At 43.0% G+C, this 18569-nt stretch overlaps 2 protein-coding genes and 1 long non-coding RNA gene across 3 annotated transcripts in view; all 3 read right to left on the bottom strand.

Moving 5' to 3' along the window:
* LOC142889189 (tripartite motif-containing protein 16-like) overlaps window positions 1–18569 on the bottom strand; it is a 274833-nt gene that overhangs the window by 100478 nt on the left and 155786 nt on the right. The gene's annotated exons all lie outside the window — the stretch shown is intronic.
* Window positions 385–15194, bottom strand: LOC142889182 (stromal cell-derived factor 1-like). The gene is made up of 4 exons (XM_076027830.1): window positions 15010–15194; window positions 11775–11892; window positions 1787–1870; window positions 385–610 (listed from the first exon to the last, which is right to left on the bottom strand). The coding sequence occupies exons 1-4, from the start codon at window positions 15074–15076 to the stop codon at window positions 565–567; spliced, it is 315 nt and encodes a 104-aa protein (XP_075883945.1). The 5' UTR covers window positions 15077–15194; the 3' UTR covers window positions 385–564.
* On the bottom strand, window positions 4847–6633 carry LOC142889183 (uncharacterized). The gene is made up of 4 exons (XR_012926805.1): window positions 6541–6633; window positions 5956–6091; window positions 5710–5802; window positions 4847–5036 (listed from the first exon to the last, which is right to left on the bottom strand). It is a non-coding gene; the product is annotated as an uncharacterized LOC142889183 (long non-coding RNA).

Genomic DNA, 18569 nt, shown 5'->3' with positions numbered 1-18569 from the left:
CAATTTTGCATAAAATACAGTGAAAAAACAACTTCTTTCCATTGGCTTATCCTGAATATTTAGCACCGTCTGCGCCTGTTTCTTGAATGTGTGTGTGTGTGTGTGTGTGTGTGTGTGTGGCAAAAGGCCATCACTGATTGGTTCCCTTGCGCGTTTCCCCGCTCACCGTCAAACTCCACATTGACCTTTTGACCTTCACAGCCAAGCCCTGAAGCAACAGCAACATTGTTGCCAGCTGAGTCTTGTCGTCCATCAGTGACGTGAAGCTTTTGTTTCACACCTCCATCCCACAGGAAGCTGGAACCCGGTCTTGGAATTCCTCGTGTAGGTTAGCGTAGAGTTGTGGTGAGTTGTGGGTCTCCGGGAGAACCTGATATTGCTACCGCTGCTGTTGTTGTGCTGTTGCGTTGTTGTTGTTGTTGTTGTTGTTGTTTTGGCGGTGCAGTTCTTATGTGCCAGTGGTCCAGAGAAGTGCTGGGGTATATACAACGTGGTTATATACATACATCCATAGCAGTGATAGTGAGGTATACAGGGTTGGCAGCAGGGGGCGCTGGCACGTCTTTAATGGAGCTTGTTGTTGCCTGCCTGTCTCCTGCTCTTCTTCACCCTGAGAACAAGGACAAATGAATACAATGAAGGTCATTCATGAGCCTTTCAGGGATGTCCCGGACATTTGAGCTCAGCAAGTTCAATGTCACATCGTACCGTGTCAAGATATCACACCCACCAGAGTGTTTGTGACGCAAAAACACAATCTGATGGTAAAAAAAAAAAACACCGACACTTTTGCGACACGTAACTTTGCCGACGCGTTAGCGTAGCGCGACAGCGATAGCGTGCTTCCGCCCCCCTGTCAACTAAAAATCCCCCCCCGGGGAAAAAATGGCAAGACGTTAGCGCTATTTCCAATCAGCCCCCCCGTCAACAAAACTGTCGTGGCCCACCGACACAATGCAGTTCTGTCATGTGGCCCATTGCAAATAAAGTTTGGCCACTCCTGCTTTAAATAAACTGAGCAAAGTATAGACAACACATCGTGCTGGTCTCTCTTTGACACTTCCTGATTCCAGATGCTGCTGTTCCTGCTTTTAGAAAACTGACAAAAGGAATCAAGTGCAAGTGGAGAAACGTTTTTTTTTTATGGGAGGTCGGTGAGGAAGTGAGTGACATTCCACAGTCACAACATTGTCAACAGAGTCAGCAGGTTGGGCACTGAATCTGCAGGTCAGCGGTCAGTTCAGGAGTCGCCAACACAAAGCATAGATAAAATCTTTGTTTTCAATCAAAGATTCTGTTGTCTGACGTCAGCTGATCGGCTGTGTGTCTCCGGTCGCTGGCAACAACATCACACAATGAATGAGCGACTGCAGTCCGACATGAAAGAGGGGACACTGACAGAGAGCAGCCGCACTGCACACACACGCACAAGCACGCACGCACACACACACACACACACACACACACTCAATCACATACAACTGCACACAACCGTTGGTTGTGCAGTTTTTCCTGCATGATTCTCTGTCCAGTGTCTTTCAGGTTTCACATGCGTCTTAAAAAATCTGCTTCAGAAATGAATAAATAAAACAACTGTCAGTCTGAGAAGAAGCATCGGGTGAACATCGGCCGAGTGCCACCCCCCCCCCTCCCCCCCCCCCCCCCCCACACACACACAACAAAGATGCATTTTGACATGAAGTCAGAATGAAGGAGTTGGAAAAGTGTTAGAAGTTAAAATATAGAAATAGCCGGATGAAGAGATTGTGTTGTTTCTCTTTCTTACTTGTTGATGGCCTTCTTCAGGTAGCGCTGCAGCCACTTGGTCTCGGGGTTGATGCAAACCTCCCTGTTGTTCTTCAGCTTGGCACTGCAAGGCGGAGCAGATGTGCAAGAAATCAGTGGCGAGTTTCACCAGAGAATCACAGCGGCGACGGGATTCTGGCTCTTTTCAGCCGGTTTAAGTACCGTAATTTCCGGACTATAAAGCGCACCTGAATATAAGCCGCACCAGCTAAATTTAGGGGGGGAAACGAATGTGTACATATACAAGCCGCACTGGACTATAAGCCGCAGGTGTTTCGTCAGGAAACGGGTCTGCGGAGCGGATCGGTTCGGCGGCTGCGAGCCTGCGACTCTGGACTCGCACCGCGGATCCTGTTTGCGGGGTCCCGCCAAAAAAAGAAAAAGACATTTGTAGATGAGCACTAGGAAGGACTAACATGGATAAGGCGTCAATTGTAAATGGAAAGCTCCACTTCAAAACCCTGCCAGATGGCAGTCTTGACAGGACAAAAGTGATATGCATTTACTGTAACGAGCGCTTCCATTCGGCGTCCACGTTAATCAATGTGGTGGTTCACACTAGACGCGAACAAGCGCGCGGCTCGTGCCATGCAGTTGTCGTTTCAGTGTCTGCTCTATTTTGTGCGCGAGCCGCGAGCGATCCTCGTCAATGGTACAGGAAGTCGCTCAAAAAAAACCAAAAAAAAACGAGAAGATCTGATGAATTTTCTAAATAAACAAATTTCAAAATAAAAACCGAATGACAAATTCGATCATATTTGTATGTTATATTTGTCAGTACATTGTATCAGAGTGCAAGAGAGATTAAACAAATACACACACACACACACACACACACACACACACACACACACACACACACAGAGGAAGACTTGATCAAAATATGTCTGTTTGATCCTAGAGATGCCGGTCAGTGATCATTATGAAAGAGGTCTTGAGATGGACACCTGAGTGCGTGTTTCTATTTATACCCACACACACACACACACACACACACACACACCTACGCCCGTTCGCGTCTGGTGTGAACCACTACGTTGATTAACATGGGCGCCAAACTGAAGCGCTCGGCGCTTCCGCGTCTGGTGTGACCCGGGCGCTCGGGTCATCCTTTTGTGTTAATGGCTGCTGAAAAAAGGGAATGAATAGTTCAAGTTCGAGTTGAAAAGTAAAATATACAAATTTTGGTAGTACTCGTAATCATTACTATGCAATGTTACAGTTATGCCCATCTGTTATCTTTGTTGGGCTTGAGTTTATAATAATTTTTTTTTACCCTATGCTTTTTTTTTTTGTTTTGTTCGTAGTACTTGTCATTGCTCCAACACGAATAAACATGCTGCATTTGCAGAAAGCAAGTATTTGCCTACTCTCATGTTGATATGATTATAAAAAAAATGGAAAAATATCAGTTTACGGTAGATTTAGAGCAGATCAAAAAAGATGTGATTAATTTGCGATTAATCGTGAGTTAACTACGGAAAACCATGCGATTAATCGGATTAATTTTTTTAATCGACTGACAGCCCTAGTAATGAGACAACAATAGTTCTTATTGTGGGCGACACGGTGGCGCAGTGGTTAGCGCTGCCGCCTCACAGCAAGAAGGTCGTGGGTTCGATTCCGGGGCCCGGACCTGGGACCTTTCTGTGTGGAGTTTGCACACTCCAAAAACATGCACGTGAGGTCAATTGAACGTTCTAAATTGTCCGTAGGTGTGCATGTGAGTGTGAATGGTTGTTTGTCTCTATGTGGCCCTGCGATGAACTGGCGACTTGTCCAGGGTGTCACCCTGCCTTCGCCCTATGACAGCTGGGATAGGCTCCAGCAGACTCGGGACTAAGCGGGTATAGAAAATGAATGGATGAATGAGTGATTTTATTAGATTTCATTTTTCAAATTTAAACAGTTCAATTAGTCGGTCAAAAAATGTTTGTAGTTTAGATATAATTTATTTTTTATTTCAGGCAAAATTGAAGCACTTTAAATCTTTTCTGTGACGGACTGAATTTACAAATACACTGTTAACCCGGATAAGTTGATTGTACTTAAACCACTTTCGTCAAGTGATTGCCTTGAACGATTTAAGTAATTGACAGCAGAGAAAATTATTTTGTTTGAGTTTACTCAACTTAAATGTGCAATAGTCAGAACTTAATATTTTAAAGTTATATATACTTAAATGGTTTAATTAAGTAACAATAGAAAAAAATTGTGGAGTCTACTCAAAACTAGTACAGTCATAACTTAATAAAATGAGTCAAATGAACTTAAAATTCTAGTTTTATCAAAACTAGGAATAGAATTTCAAAATATTATATTTTGGATAAGAAAGTTGCAATTTAATTCTTCTGTTGTCAATGACCACACAATGCACTTTATTTTATTTGTTTATTTTGCCTCACAACACGCAAGCATTAAGTTGGGCACATGTTGAAATGGCAGCTTTCTACCATGTATCCTGTGTTTTCAATGCAAGCTTCTTAAAAAAAATAAAAATAAGAAGAAGAATAAAAAAATATAACACTAACATGCTTGGTGTGCCACACAAAAATACAAGAAGAGTGGCATTAAGACCAACTTTGACTTTCTAACATGTGTCCAATAGAATTATTTCAGTAGAACACTAGATCTATTTTAAACTATAAATATCACATACTGAATGAGCAACTGAAAGAATATTTTCTCCATTGAGTGCAGTCTATTTGTGCAGCAATCAACATACAGAATTGTGCCATGAGCATGAATGTGTTTCACATTCCATGTTTTGAAAAACAACAACAAAAAACAAAACAAAATTCTTGCTACACAACAATATAAAGTGCATTAACAACAGCAGCATTGAGAAAAAACTATGCAGTGCGAACAGAGTGCATAAAAAAATTCGGACAGATATCACAAATTGTGGCATGAGCTTACACTGCAAGATCATTTTTCAGCCTCTGAACTTTGGGAGGTAGCTCACTTCGACCCAAGTTTAGCATCACCTGCTGAATGAAGATGAATGTGTTTTTAAAGCACTTTGGGTACTGCAGGTGGAGTGCATAAGTAAAGCCAAACAAGAGGCACATTGCCTGAGGTAAGTTGGTGAGGGTGTCCATCACAACACTGCCCTCAAGGATGATCCCCACTTTTGTGGGGTTTAGTTGTGGCGATGCCGAGCTTCCTGGGTGTTCAGGGCTGGTGTCCTCATAGCACACAATTCCCACTGGAATGTCCAGGGAGTCATTCTATTGTAGAAGAAACAATACAAAAAGAGGATATTCTGGTTAACAGCAATTTATCTGTAATCAGTTGTGTGGTCTACATTAATATTGTGATTTTCATAATTCACAGTAATCTTGTTCTAGACAATGTTACGTGAACAAGCTATTTTTTGTCTGTTTGTGTATAGCTGTCCGTTGTGGTGTAGATCTCATGTCTTGACAGTAGGTGGTGTATTGGACAATTTGATATGTGAAAGGTACAAACAGAGAAATGGTTAATTATGTTTCGGGTGCTGACCATAGAGAAGCACGCATTCTTTTTTTTCTTTTTTTCCCGTCTGGCCTAATTTGAGCCGTTTTCTTTTTAATTTTATTTTTGGGTTAAGTGTGTGTTCGTCAATAAGGGAAAATAATAGAAATATATTAGAAATGTTTGGATTAATCCAATTTCCAGCATCAGCCCCTCAATGGATTAGATTTATGCAAGCCCTTTGAATTTTTGCATAATTTGCAGTCCAAACTGCAGCAATTAATTTACTCTTGCTAACAGAAGGAGACACATTATCTTGTTAAAATCAACTAAAGTTCAATGAAACATCTTCATTAATACTAATTATCACAACCCATCATCCCAAATAAGGTAAACATAGGAAAACAGAAAAACTGAGTCAAACAGCAATTACGTAACTTTACTCACCAAACTGCTCTTAAAAAACATGGATGGATCATCACCAAGAAAGATGGGAAGTCCTCTCAGGATAAGGCATCTCGTAGCTGTTGGCTCAGTGCTCTGCAAAGAGACATAAGACATGAACATTTATAACATCATATTTGTTCATATAGAAAATGACTACAAGGGAAGGTGGGGAAATTATTTCTTGGAATATGTATGCACTATTAACATCAATATCGTTAGAAGAAGAAAACAGAAATATGAACTCACCGCTGTCTGTTGTAGCAGGTCAGCTAACTGTTTGCCTATCCGACCTCCTGTCTTCCTCTTGAAGATGTCCATTAAGATTGGGCAAAAACCATCAAGAACACCAAAAAACTCTTCTTTAAGATTTCTACCAGCAACCCTGTTAAAAGTGGGTATAAACGTTTCATCAAAAGCACATATTTTTAAAATTCTTCACAAAACTCTGCAGCACACTGCAAAACTGTAGCGAACATATAGTAGCTAACAGTCGCTAGCTTTTCTGGGGGAAAAAACAAAAAACGCTGCAGTTGTTCAACGCTCAGAATCTGCTAAAGTCAACCTACCCACGTTCAAATACACGTTTCAAACAAGAGTAGTGCGTAGCCACCCTGTTAACATGGATTAAAATAATAATAACGTGTGGCCACGCATTACTACATCGTGCGCACGCATGCCCACAGGATAATAAACGCGTGCTCACGACATGGTGAATGCGTGCCCACGCGTTACTATCTCGTGGCCACGATATGGTTAATTTGTGCAGGTAGCGCGACGGTTGTATGCTGTTCCACAATGTTCCACAGAAAGAAAATGTAAAAGGAAACTCACCTTATTCGGGGAGAAAATGTTTTGCGAGGAAAACTTGCGAAGACAAAAAATACAGCGGGAAGACAAGGCGCAGCTCTCAAACGGACTCCAACAAGCCCAGACTTGTCTTGAGATTTGAGCCAATCACAACAGGGCACTACGTCACCTGAGGTAAAACTTGATAGTTCAAGTTTGTTAAACTTAGAAAAATGAGTACATTCAATGACTGGTCTCATATGCTCTTCATGTACTCATACTCTTTGAGTAAGGTGATAAAACTAATATTTTAAAGTGGTATTTACTCAATCTTTTTACATAGAATGAACTTTCGGGTTAACAGTGTATTTGTTGTAAGTTGATCTATATTTCTTTCTTTTCTTCTTTTTTAATGCTACTAACAAATCAATGTTATGCAGAGATGTACTTATGACAATTTTAGAAACAAATTGAGAGTCGGGGGGGCAATTTCTTCTGCTGCTATAAAAACGTCACCTCCGGGGTTGGCCAGCCGGAGGAAACGGCGGTGACGAAACGAGGAAATACGCCGAAGGCTAGACCGTCCCGGGTGGTGACCGGGGGGGCGGGGTTTGGTCCGTCCTTCTAGGCTGGGTACTCGAAGAACGCTTCCTTCAGACGGAGGACACTCGGTCTGAAGGGTGCAGACCCTGAATTGAGACACAGCAATGGACTCCATGGACTGCACTTCCAGCACCTTCATGGGACCATGCACAAAGGCCTCTCATTCACCCATGCACACACACATTCATACACCAATGGATGGAGATAGATGGTGCCACACATCTTGACCAATCACTTGTCACTTTTGCCCAAAAAAAAACAACGTTTTCGTTCGCAAACAACAACTTTGGCTGGGGACGCCTCCAGTTTGGTCTCGACTCTGCCAGCGACGTTGATGGAAGGCAGGAAGGCGAGGGAGCAGAGGAGGAGGAGGAGAGATAGTGATGGAGCATTTTTGGCAGCACAGGATGAGGGACGAGTCCAAGATGCACTGAGAAATATATGTAAATGTATCTATAGAGAGTGTTTTATCTGCAGCTCCACTGATTAACTTTACAGAGATTCCATCTGATTGGTCAGCTGTTCATCCTGTAACATTCCAGCTGTTTGGTCAGCTGGTTTTGTTCCACGACCTTCAGTAACCTCAGAGAAAAAAGGGAATTACAACTTTAAAACAGCACTGACTAAAAAAATAAAAAAAATAAAAATAAAAACATACTTCTTTAAAATAAAGGGTTTTTGTAAAAACTCAGCTGCTGTAAGAATCAATTTCATTATTTTATTGTGTCTACAATTTTAATGTTCACACTTTACATAAAGTCATGTTTCTTTTAATGTTTGTGTTGTCTTAATACAAGGTTGTAGTTAAACCCCCGCTATCCGTCTATCTCGACTTTCTAAAAAACATTGAGATCCATATCAACCTTCGTCTGATTCTTCACGACCCAGCCCTAGAATCATATGCTACTGGTTTGCAGCGCTCACCCTCAGCCTGGAGTAGAACAACACCAATGCCATCCTTGGAGGCATCTGTAGACAGTTTAATCCTCTTTTTGTTGTCATAAAATGACAATGCTGGTACTGTGGTCAATGTATTCTTAAATTCCTGCTCCTCCCGCTCATGTTTAACTGTCCGCTTAAACTCACGGTTCCCGTACAGAAGCTCCCGGATGCACAATGTTTTTGCTGTTAGATTGAGAATTAACTTGCCTATGAACTCGACCGTGCCCATGATGCGTAGGACGCCTGTACTGTCAGTGGGCCTTGGCATGTTCTGTATTGCATGTGCTTTGCTTTGATCTGGTTGGACTCCACTTGCAAGACAGCTTGTCACCCAGGGAGAGAATTTCTCGAAAGCCAAACTCACACTTGCTCTCGTTGAGTTTTAGTCCATATTTTTGTATGCGCTCCATCACTCTGTACAGCCTCTCATTATGCCCTTATGCTCTTGAGCTGTGGACCCCCAGATGATGATGTCATCAATGTAGACTTATACCTTTCAACTCCTCGATGATGTGCTCCATCGCTCCGTGAAATATCTCAGGTGCTGACTTTATTCCAAAAGACAGTCCGAGAAAACACTACCTACCGAAGGGAGTATTACAGGTATAGTACTTTGTGCTGCTTTCCTCCAGTCTCAGCCTTGTGAGGCGTCAAGGTTTGTGAAGTACTTAGCATCTGACATTTCACTGATGATTTCTTGATGTGTGGGTATTTGATAACGTTCACGCTTTATGTTTTCATTTAGGTCTTTAGGGTCCAAACATATTCACAACTGTCCATTCTTTTTCTTGGCGCTGACCATTGAGTCGACCCAGTCTGCAGGCTCATTAACCTGTTTAATCACTCCTAACATAATCATTCTGTCCAGCTCTTTCTTTAGGCTGTCTTTCAACGGAACAGGAACTCTGCGCGCTGCATTGCGCAATTGGTCGGGCGCCTTCCTTCAACTGTATTCTATTTGTGAAGAACAACACACTGAAACCCTTGAAGACTTCTGAGATGTTCTGGACTATCATGTCCACAGAGTCAATCACTGGGATCATGGTTGGAATGATAAGGTACACTGTTTTGATACCAGCCCCAGTTCTTCACAGACTCTGTCACCCAGAAGTGATTCACGCCCCTCATTCACAACAAAGAAGAAAAGGTGGTGCACTCATTTTTACTGTGGCACTCAACCTGCATGTGCCCAAAAATTTAATTTTCCGCCCATTGTAGTCTTTCAGTCCAGATGCTTTATTGCGTTATTTATTATTATTTGCAAGTTGCAGGACTTGCGCCTTCAGACGCAAATCCGTCAGGAAGCAATCGAAGGGCTCGTGCTGCTGCTGAGTATGAGACCGAAGCACGTACCTCTCGTACATCTCGTTCTTCTTTGGAGAAGAGTGAGCATCAAATTTACCAAGCATCGCATCCAACTTCTCATCGTCTCCAGGATTGTCAAACACGAACGTGTTAAATACTTCTATGGCCTTTGGCCCTTAAATCGTTAGCAGCAGCGCTACCTTTCTTGCCTCTGGCTTCGTCTCGAGTCCCAAAGCTGCAACATACGGGTGGAACTGCTGTTTGAAAGCGCAGCAGTTTTCGTCGACGTCGCCTGTTAGCTTCAAACTTTCCGGAGGTTTCAACTCCATGTTGTCCTTAACCATTCGCTCCTGGAACAATGTCATGTTCATGTTGTTTGTTGTTTAATCACATGCTCTCAGTTACAAAAAAAAGGTCTCCACTTCAATCTCACGCTACACTTTTATACCTGACAACCAATAGGTGGTGCCACCCGGTGGTCAAAACATGTAACATACAATCACAACAATCATCATCATCATCATCATCATCATCATCATCATCATCATACAGTGCAACTTTGATGTCACGTTGCTGCAATTTGCAACTTCTTTTTTTTTATTATATTTAATTCCATTGCTTGCTTGCGCTAAAAAATGTTCTAAAATGTTTTAAATTTCCTTCAAAATATTTTCAGGTGCACTCAGTGGCTGTTTGAGGCGATGATGTTTTTTTGTTTTTTTTTTGTGGAGGTGAGAAGGCGTCCGACTCATCTCCCACAACTCAACTTCACTGCAAGATGGGATGTCTCTGCCTCCCACACATACACTCACACTCACGCACACACACACACACACCCGCTCTAAGTAGGTTTCCCAATGTGAGGTCGTGCCACCAGTCATGAATCACGGCCAAGACGCTGGATTTGCAGCGATGATCCATCACAGATTCCTGTTTTTTTTCCTTTCCTGACGTTCAGCAGTCGCAGAGAGAAGTTGAGCACGATCGAAACAGCTTTCGGACAAAATAATAGCAAAGACCATTCAGCACCCTGTTGACGTTTTTGATTGTGCATCAATGAAATGAGAATCTAAGATGCTGCTGACCTCTGGCTCCAACATCTTTGGGTCCTCCATCGCAGGACCCAAAGAATAATAATTAAAAAATAAATAAAAATAATGGTTTTCGCTGAGCCCCACAATCCGGCAGTGGCAGAAGCTCAGGATCGAATGGACTGAACAGTTAAACGTCTTAACTTCCTGTTTCCATTCGCCTCAGCTGGACGCTGAGTCTCTTTAAGAGTCTCCACCTACGGCTGGCGGAGACTCTTAAAAGGCCACTTAATTAGGAACACCGTTTGTTCCGAAACGACAGGAAGCGACAGCTCCACTTATTGACCGGACGGGATTGATCATTTATTTATTTGAAGAAGAATAAGAAGAAGAAGAAGAAGAAGAAGAAAAAATAATTAGGAGAAGAAGAACATCCAAGACATAGTAGTGGACATTCACAGGTAAATATGTGGGAATTGTTGCCGCTGGCTAACTTTTCATCCTTTGGCAGGTTTGGTGTTAAAACTACAGTCTCGAAAAAAGTTGACGTGAATTTCTTAGGATTTTATGGATTGTGAAGATGAAAAAGGATTGTTTGTGATTTCATGATTGAGTTTCTTCTTGAAGCTCTTAACTGTAATTATGAAAGGCTGAAATTAATTACCAAAATTCACATTTACACCCAAGCAAAGATTATCTCTCAACAGTGGCTCAGGCCACACAGTCAGATGGGGGCTGGGGCAGGGTGGGGGCTCCTTTCATCTGCTTCCATTGAGATGTTGCGGCTGAGCGCCACCCGCTCTGACCTCTGAACGCGCTCTGACCTTTGAAACTCTCGGCCAGCTGTTTTTTCTCCAGTCCCCCTCCTACTTCAACCCCAATGGAGCGAGGGGGGCGAAATACAAAGGAAATCACTTTCACCCTTAATTATGACAAAACATCAACCAGCCACTTTTCTCCATCGAGTAAGAATGGAAGGACATTAATGCCTCACTCCTCTGCCAACGCTAACGCTAATGCTAAGACTAACACCTCGCTTTTACACACATCTCAAATTGGATAGCCGGCATCCGGAGTCAGCTTGTCTGGACGAAGGCGGCGTCGGGTAGAAACAATACAGATGTTCTGGAGTTTTTGAAGCATTTCTGGATCAAATCTAATTTTTGTGGACTGCATTTCATCCATCACAGAGTAGCCGATCTTTATGCATCACTGAAAAAGTTTTTCAGACTTCTTCAAGACCAAACACATACACTTAAATAAACCTCCTACAGCCATAAACTTTTTCTCTTTCAACTTTAGTTTATCATTTTTCTTGCATAAAAAGGTCAGATTTTTTTCCCCACAGCAGAACAAACATGAAAAGGCATCACAGACACAAGCTTGCAAGCAACTCACATGACTTGGAAGGGGCAGTTGGGTGTGTGGAGGAACTTGAATTCTTTGATGGAGCGCTGGGGCACCGTGTTGAGGGTGGAGCGACACCAGCAGCGTTCCACCAGGCTGATGGGCTTCGCTGAGGACCAGGAGGAGGAGAAGAAAAATAAATAAAAGGTGGTGGGACAAGGGCAGACGTGGGAGAAAGTAAGACGCGTGCGTTTAAGGTCCCACATTACACACATTTTTCAGATCTTTGTATATTTTTGCCCACTGACCTCTTCATTAAAACAACAACAAAAAGAAAACAGTTGGATGAGTGGATAGATAGATAAATAATAATAATCATAGAGAAGGTCATTGGTAGGGCTCGAAGTCATCCTATACATATTTCAGGAGATAACAGATAGCAGGTCTATCGCAGGGCAAAAGACCCGTTTGAAATTCTGAATGTTTCTTCTTGGAATAAAATGGATTAGGACATAGACGAGACCTTCACGACAAAAAGTTATTCGTAGAACATTTGAGATCCCAACCGTTTTCAAAAATGGCTCAACACCCCCCCCCGGAACAACCATGATACTAAATAGCCTCACCATGGGACAAAGACCCGCACGTTCCTTGGATGGACCAACATTTCATCCACTCTGACCTTTGACCCTTGACAAACTGGAAGCAAGCTATTTTCACTTTCATTCGCAGAACTAAAGAATCGTAAATGTTAAAAGTCTGAAACTTTCTGTATGACTGTTACATTCACACTTTAGTCTAGGGGGGTAAAAAGTAACAGTAGAAAAGAAATATCGGGTCGGAGGGGAGTGAATAATGCAGCAAAAGTTTATGTAAAAGGTAAAAGAAGAATTTGTTAAACATAAAAAGAGAACTCTGTCCACGAAACAAAGGATTACGGTTACGTAATCAAGCAGCTGGCCTGCAAAACTAAATACAATGCAAAATCAAGAGCACCTCCTCTCCCGAGGAGCACGACACACCAGCACAAGAGCCCACGGTTGCATGCCTGCGGGGAGCAAGCGAGGGAAAGAGCAAGGGAGAGACTTCCTCTTTCTGCAGCCTTTTATGTGCCACAGCCTGATATTGCACATTTGCCCCATCAGTACAGGTAAAGAGACAGCTGCAAAGAGAGAGAGAGAGAGAGAGAGAGGGAGAGAGACAGGGCACGATCATGACCCCAGTCGTAACAATCACACAGACTAGACCTTCATAAGGACGAAATAAAAAGAATGGTTTGGAAATGTTACACCATTTTCATTGTATCGCCCTTTAAAGTCGCAGCACACTCGAAATTCACAAAAAATTGCTCAAAAAAACACTGCAAAACTACGATGCACACTAGCGCCCTCTAGGAATGTCGTAGAGACATGCAACAAAACCCATGCGTTCCTGGCTTCAAGACCAACTTATTCTCTATTTTTTTTACGCTCGACAAACAGGTAGTGAGATATTTCAACTTGTTTGAAACCCCCTCCAAAATTTTAATGGACTGGCTACTGGCCACGCCTACACTGTTATTCACATGAACTGTTACAGACGATGCCTATATCTTTCGTTTTGATGCAGAAATGGCACCGTTAGAAGTGTTTCCCAGTTTTCGAAAATGAAGCTAACGTTAGCCTCTCTGCTCTTGAGCACGCCGCGGCCACAGCGGCTCAGTGCCGCTAACGCTGCTTTTAGCTTTAACTATAATCATTATTATGTTTCAATGCAAAAATTGCTGCTAATTTTACAATTGATACACAGTTGTCAGTTTGATTCAGAAACCGAAAAATTCAGCATCATGATTTTTTTTGCTGAACTGCAACAGGTTTTGACATATTATTAGGTACCTTTTTAGTCCCAGGAGCTTGTAAACACATGCGCACACTCACACACACACACACACACGCACTGATGAGTTTCCTCCACATTCAATCTGTTCTGGTGCTCAATTCAACGAGGTGGGAGGGCAGGGGACAATCAGCACAAGTGCTCCTTAAAACGATCCCAAACCTCCCGAGTGCCTCAGCGAAGCCGTGTGAAGTGGCTTCACACAACCAACTGTTTTTCTTCCCTGCGACCGGGGGATGGCATCCCCCCCGTGATGAACTGCCATCCCCGCCTCTCCATCACTCCCCTTTTACAATAAACGTTGGAAATATAATTCATAATTACATATAATTAGTTCATCATTAGAGAGTACACATGTTGAGTAAAAAGAAAATAAAGAAATATTAAAATCTGAGGGCACAAGGGCAAACAAACGTGCAATGATACATGATTGTTTGATTGCGAATGCCTCTGATCTTGAGCATTGCAATGTCAGCACGGCTAAACGAGCAGCCGGACAACGTGATGTCAGAGAGTATTTTTAAAAGAAGAAAATTACAGGTGAGCCATAAATCAAGACTCAAGGATCTCAATCATTACTTTTTTTTATTAATCTATAAAAGTCGCCAGACTTGCCACAGGCTGCATGCTCAATAACAACACAGCTAGGTTTCCAAACTTAGCCATGTAGCCTCCAAACTAGCTGAGAACTCACATTAACGTCTCTCTCTCTCTCTCTCTCTCTCTCTGTGTAGATTGCTAAAACGCAGGACTCACATTATATTGTGATTTATAAGCGTGGCAAACGTGGAACAGGTATTTTACCTGTTAACATCAGATGACAGTTTGTCTCAAATATTTTAAATCATTATTAAAGCAAAGCATTATTTTTCAGAGTGAATGCAATGTTTTTTTTTGTGCTTTTTCCACGTAAAAGGGAATTCCGCAAAAAGACATCAAAAGAAAAATGTTGTTTACGTTCAATGTTCTTGGTGCAGATAAATGCTGTCAAAAGATTTAAATGATGTTTTTTTTCTCTCAGATGTCTGAAATAACTTTGAAATAACATTATAATTTTGAAATAAATGTATATTTTAAAATGGGATGTGACTCGCCTTCAAAATCATCCCGTCATGGATGAAACCATACAGTTTTGTTTTTTTCCCCACTCAAGTTTCACAACTTTGCGCATCAGTGAAAATGAGCGCCGAGGGACGGCCGCCGAAAATATCGCGTAGAAATGACGACGGAACAACTTTAAAACTTTTAAACGGAAAAGAAACGAGTTTCGGACAAGTTCCAAGCAGCAGCAGTGAAAAAGAAACTCTGGACAAAGCTTCTCGACTTCTCAACATCAACTTTCCTTCCAACGTCTTTTGAGCAGCATCTTGTCTCCAAATAACAGAAAAAAAAGGAAAGTGTGGAGACTCACCGGCGGAGGACGGGATGTGCGTGGTCACTGCCAGCAGACACAGCAGCACGAGCAGCGTGACGTCCATGGTGGAGCTGCGCTTCTTCTTCTTCTTCTTCTTCTTCTTCTTCTTCTTCTTCTTCTTCTTCTTCTTCTTCTCTCTGCTACAATCCTCACTGCCAGACTGAACAGCAGCTCCGGCTGCAGGCCTGTTAAGGCTCCTTCTGAGGGAGGAGGTGGTGGGGGTGTGGGGGGGTGAGTCCCACTTTCTCAGGAGGGAAGGAGAGGGGAGGGGAGGGGAGGGAAGGGCAGCCAGCAAGCAGAGACTTCCTCCATTGTGAAAAGTGTTGGCTGAGAATCCAGGAGGAGAAAGTCTGCAGGAAATTCTTTGCTATTCTGTCTTTTCCCCCACGTTCGTAATGTTCCCGGAGAACGTTCCCGACGTTCTCCTGATCTGCCGGGACTGGAAATATCCGGTAGAGGAGCATGCCTTGTTGTGATGTCAGGGGTCAGAGGTCAGACTGGCTGAAGTCCATAGACAGGTAAGGCAAAACTGAAACAGCTAAAATAGCCACAAGGTGCAACCAAAGTCTGCAGAATACCTCCAATTCTGAAGGAGTGTGTGTGTGTGTGTGTGTGTGTACATCCTCTGTTTACAAGCTCCTGGGACTAAAAAGGTACCTACTGTAATAATGTGTCAAAACCTGTGCAGTTCAGCAAAAAAAAATCATGATGCTGAATTTTCCGGTGTCAGAATCAAACTGATACATTTCACTGCAGTTTCAAACACGTGGTGTATGTGTGAATATATGTTTGTTTGTTTTTGTTTATAGGCAGAGTTGTGGAGCAGATGTGAGGTTCCAAGGTCTGAGCTCCTCCCCCTCGGTGGCGCCACTGAGCCGATCCTGCACGCTGGACTTTTACTCCCTCTGCTCCCATCGTGTTCAGAGAACCTGCTGAATATTCAATCAACCGCAGGGTCTCGCTACTTTAGTTTGGCGGAGCTCAGAGTCGCCACGTTGTCAGATGGCGTCTGAGCACGCTGGAGGGTCACACAATTAGTGTCTCGAGATGTATTAGCATGTGACTAAATACAGTTTGTGTTCGTGTATAGCTTTCATTCACCAGGCTGGTGGGACAGTTGTGCTTTTATGTGACTATTGTGTCAGAATGAGAGTTGTGACCTCACGGGGCAGCTCAGGTTTCACCCCTGAGATCTGCAGCAGGCCAACAACTCTGGGCCCTCTGATTGAGGGGCGGGTTTACGTGGAGACAGCATTTTGTAAAAGCCAACAATTTTCGAAAACGCGTTCACACAAAGCCGTCTTCAAAAATGTTCCTGTTCCACAGAGAAGCGACAGAGGACTGAAATGATGTAGTTCCTATGCCAGGCCTGGTGGGTGTGGCAGGTGGAGAAAGGAGAAGAACATCTGAAGCACACCGTGTTTAAAGAAGCAGGAGCGAGATAAGAACATTAGCACCATGGAGAACAGTGAGAAAAGTGGATAAACGACAGGGCTGAACTTCTGCTCTGAGTTACTTTAGAACACAAAGCCTTAAAAGGTCCATGTTAGGGTGGACTGGGGGTCGTGCCAGTAACAGTTAGCGAACATTTTTATCACTTGGGGTTCCTGCCTCAATATCCCAGTCTGCCAAACCCAGAGGGAAAATAAATAGAAAGTAAAACATTAGGTTTGCAAATCACTTTTGTCGTGTTTATTTTCACTTTGCACACAGTCCATGATTGATCCACAAGCGCTGTGTGATATTGTCCACTATTGTTTGTGAGTTGTTATAGTGGAGGTGAATGGGAAGACTGCAGGTTAGTCATCATTAGTAGCAGTAAAAAAAAAAACCCTTGGCCAACGTGGTTGGTGTTGTTGTGACTGCTCATCTGTGCCATTACGGCCACTCAGAGTTTGCAAGGCAGGGGGCGGGGTTAAGAGATGTGACTTCAGCGTTTCCAAAAACGTTCGAGTTCAGCATTTACACGAAGTTGGACAGGGCGGCGCTTTCAAACTCATCCTCCCTGGAGAGTGTTTATGAAAATGTGCGGTTTAGTTCTGTGCGGTTTCAGTGAAAATGCCGGCTTCGTGTAGACGGGCCCGGAAAAACATGTTCGTTCATACATATTGTGTGAATATCCTCTGGTGGCCCCATAGCACTGCACACATTTCCCCCCTTCATGACGCCGCAGGAGCCACCATGAAGGCTGTGATGCTAACACATTAGCTAGGATGCTACATTGGCTGCTTTAAAAAAAGAAGCATCTCTATCTCCTCATCTTCCGAATCCATGTGTGTGTGTGTGTGTGTGTGTGTGTGTGTGTGTGTGTGTGTGTGTGTGTGTGCCTCCTCCTGTGAATCCAGCTGCCGCAGATCCGGGATATAAAAGTGCCAACTGATGAAAGGGTCTCCTTAAAAACACATCTCACACACACACACCCACACACCCACACACACACACCTTCTTCAAGCTTGTGTTAAAACATCTAACACCCATCCCGTATCCTCACCCCCTCCCTCATCACTCCTGTTTATCCTGTTTACACAAACCAGCTTTAAATGACCAACATAAAAACACACACACACGCACACACACACACACACACACACACACACACACAGATTGATTTCCAGCCTCTGGTGCCATCCTTCATCTGGGTGCCCCCCACCGATCAACCATACCCCTCTAAAACCTCAAATCTTCTCATACAAGGAACTTCAAAACAACCCTCCCAAAGGAGTCAGAGAGAAAAAGCACACAAAGAAGAGACTGAGGGCAATTCTCTATTTCTAATGTGAAAATTCAGCTAGTTTTATATATACACACACATATATATATAAATATATATATATATATATATATATATATACATATATACATATATGTATATATATATATGAACAAAGGTTGATGGATGTTTCTGCTCACGGAACAAATTGCCAGAAACCTTTACACTGACTTGGTAATAAATATAAGAGGCAGTTCAGCAGTTCTGTGGATTTGGACTGGTCTGTACACACTGTAAAAACTAATCAGGAGGTCATGACGATGGCAGAGTTGCATCTCTCGTTCTGAATTGAATGTTCACGTGAAGTCTAATTGAATCCAGCAGCAGATGTAATGACGCTTGTTTGCAGCAGGATAGACGGCAGATGAGCATTCAATTTCGGGTCATACGGTTACACATTGAAGGCTCATGACTGGTTTTCCTGGAGACGAGTGTGGCAAGGCGCAGAGGGCCCAGACGGGCTTCAAACCCCCAGACTCCCAGGTAATAGCCATGCGTGCTTAACCATTCGGCCTTTGGCCAAGTAGCCAGGGTGCATGATCAATTGGAGGCATAGTGACAGGATCGCCACTGTCAGACAAGGAATGTAGCATAGTGTGTTACATCACTTAAAAAAAAATAACAATCCAGAAATCAAATCTGATCATGTCCTGCGCAGCTGCTGTCATCACAAGGACCGACCCCTTTAGGTCAGATTCCCACATCAGAAAATCAACAGGAACAACTTGACAAAGCAGAGTTTACTGTTGATCAGCTAATTGGCTGGCCTGCGTCGCATTTAACACAC

This window comes from Nelusetta ayraudi, unplaced genomic scaffold (genome assembly GCF_046127955.1).
Source record: "Nelusetta ayraudi isolate G7.1 ecotype Tasmania unplaced genomic scaffold, CSIRO-AGI_Nayr_v1 ptg000021l, whole genome shotgun sequence".
Classification (NCBI taxonomy): domain Eukaryota; kingdom Metazoa; phylum Chordata; class Actinopteri; order Tetraodontiformes; family Monacanthidae; genus Nelusetta; species Nelusetta ayraudi.
The sequence above is the reverse complement of the archived record's forward strand: the minus strand, read 5'-3'. Positions and strand labels throughout refer to the sequence as shown.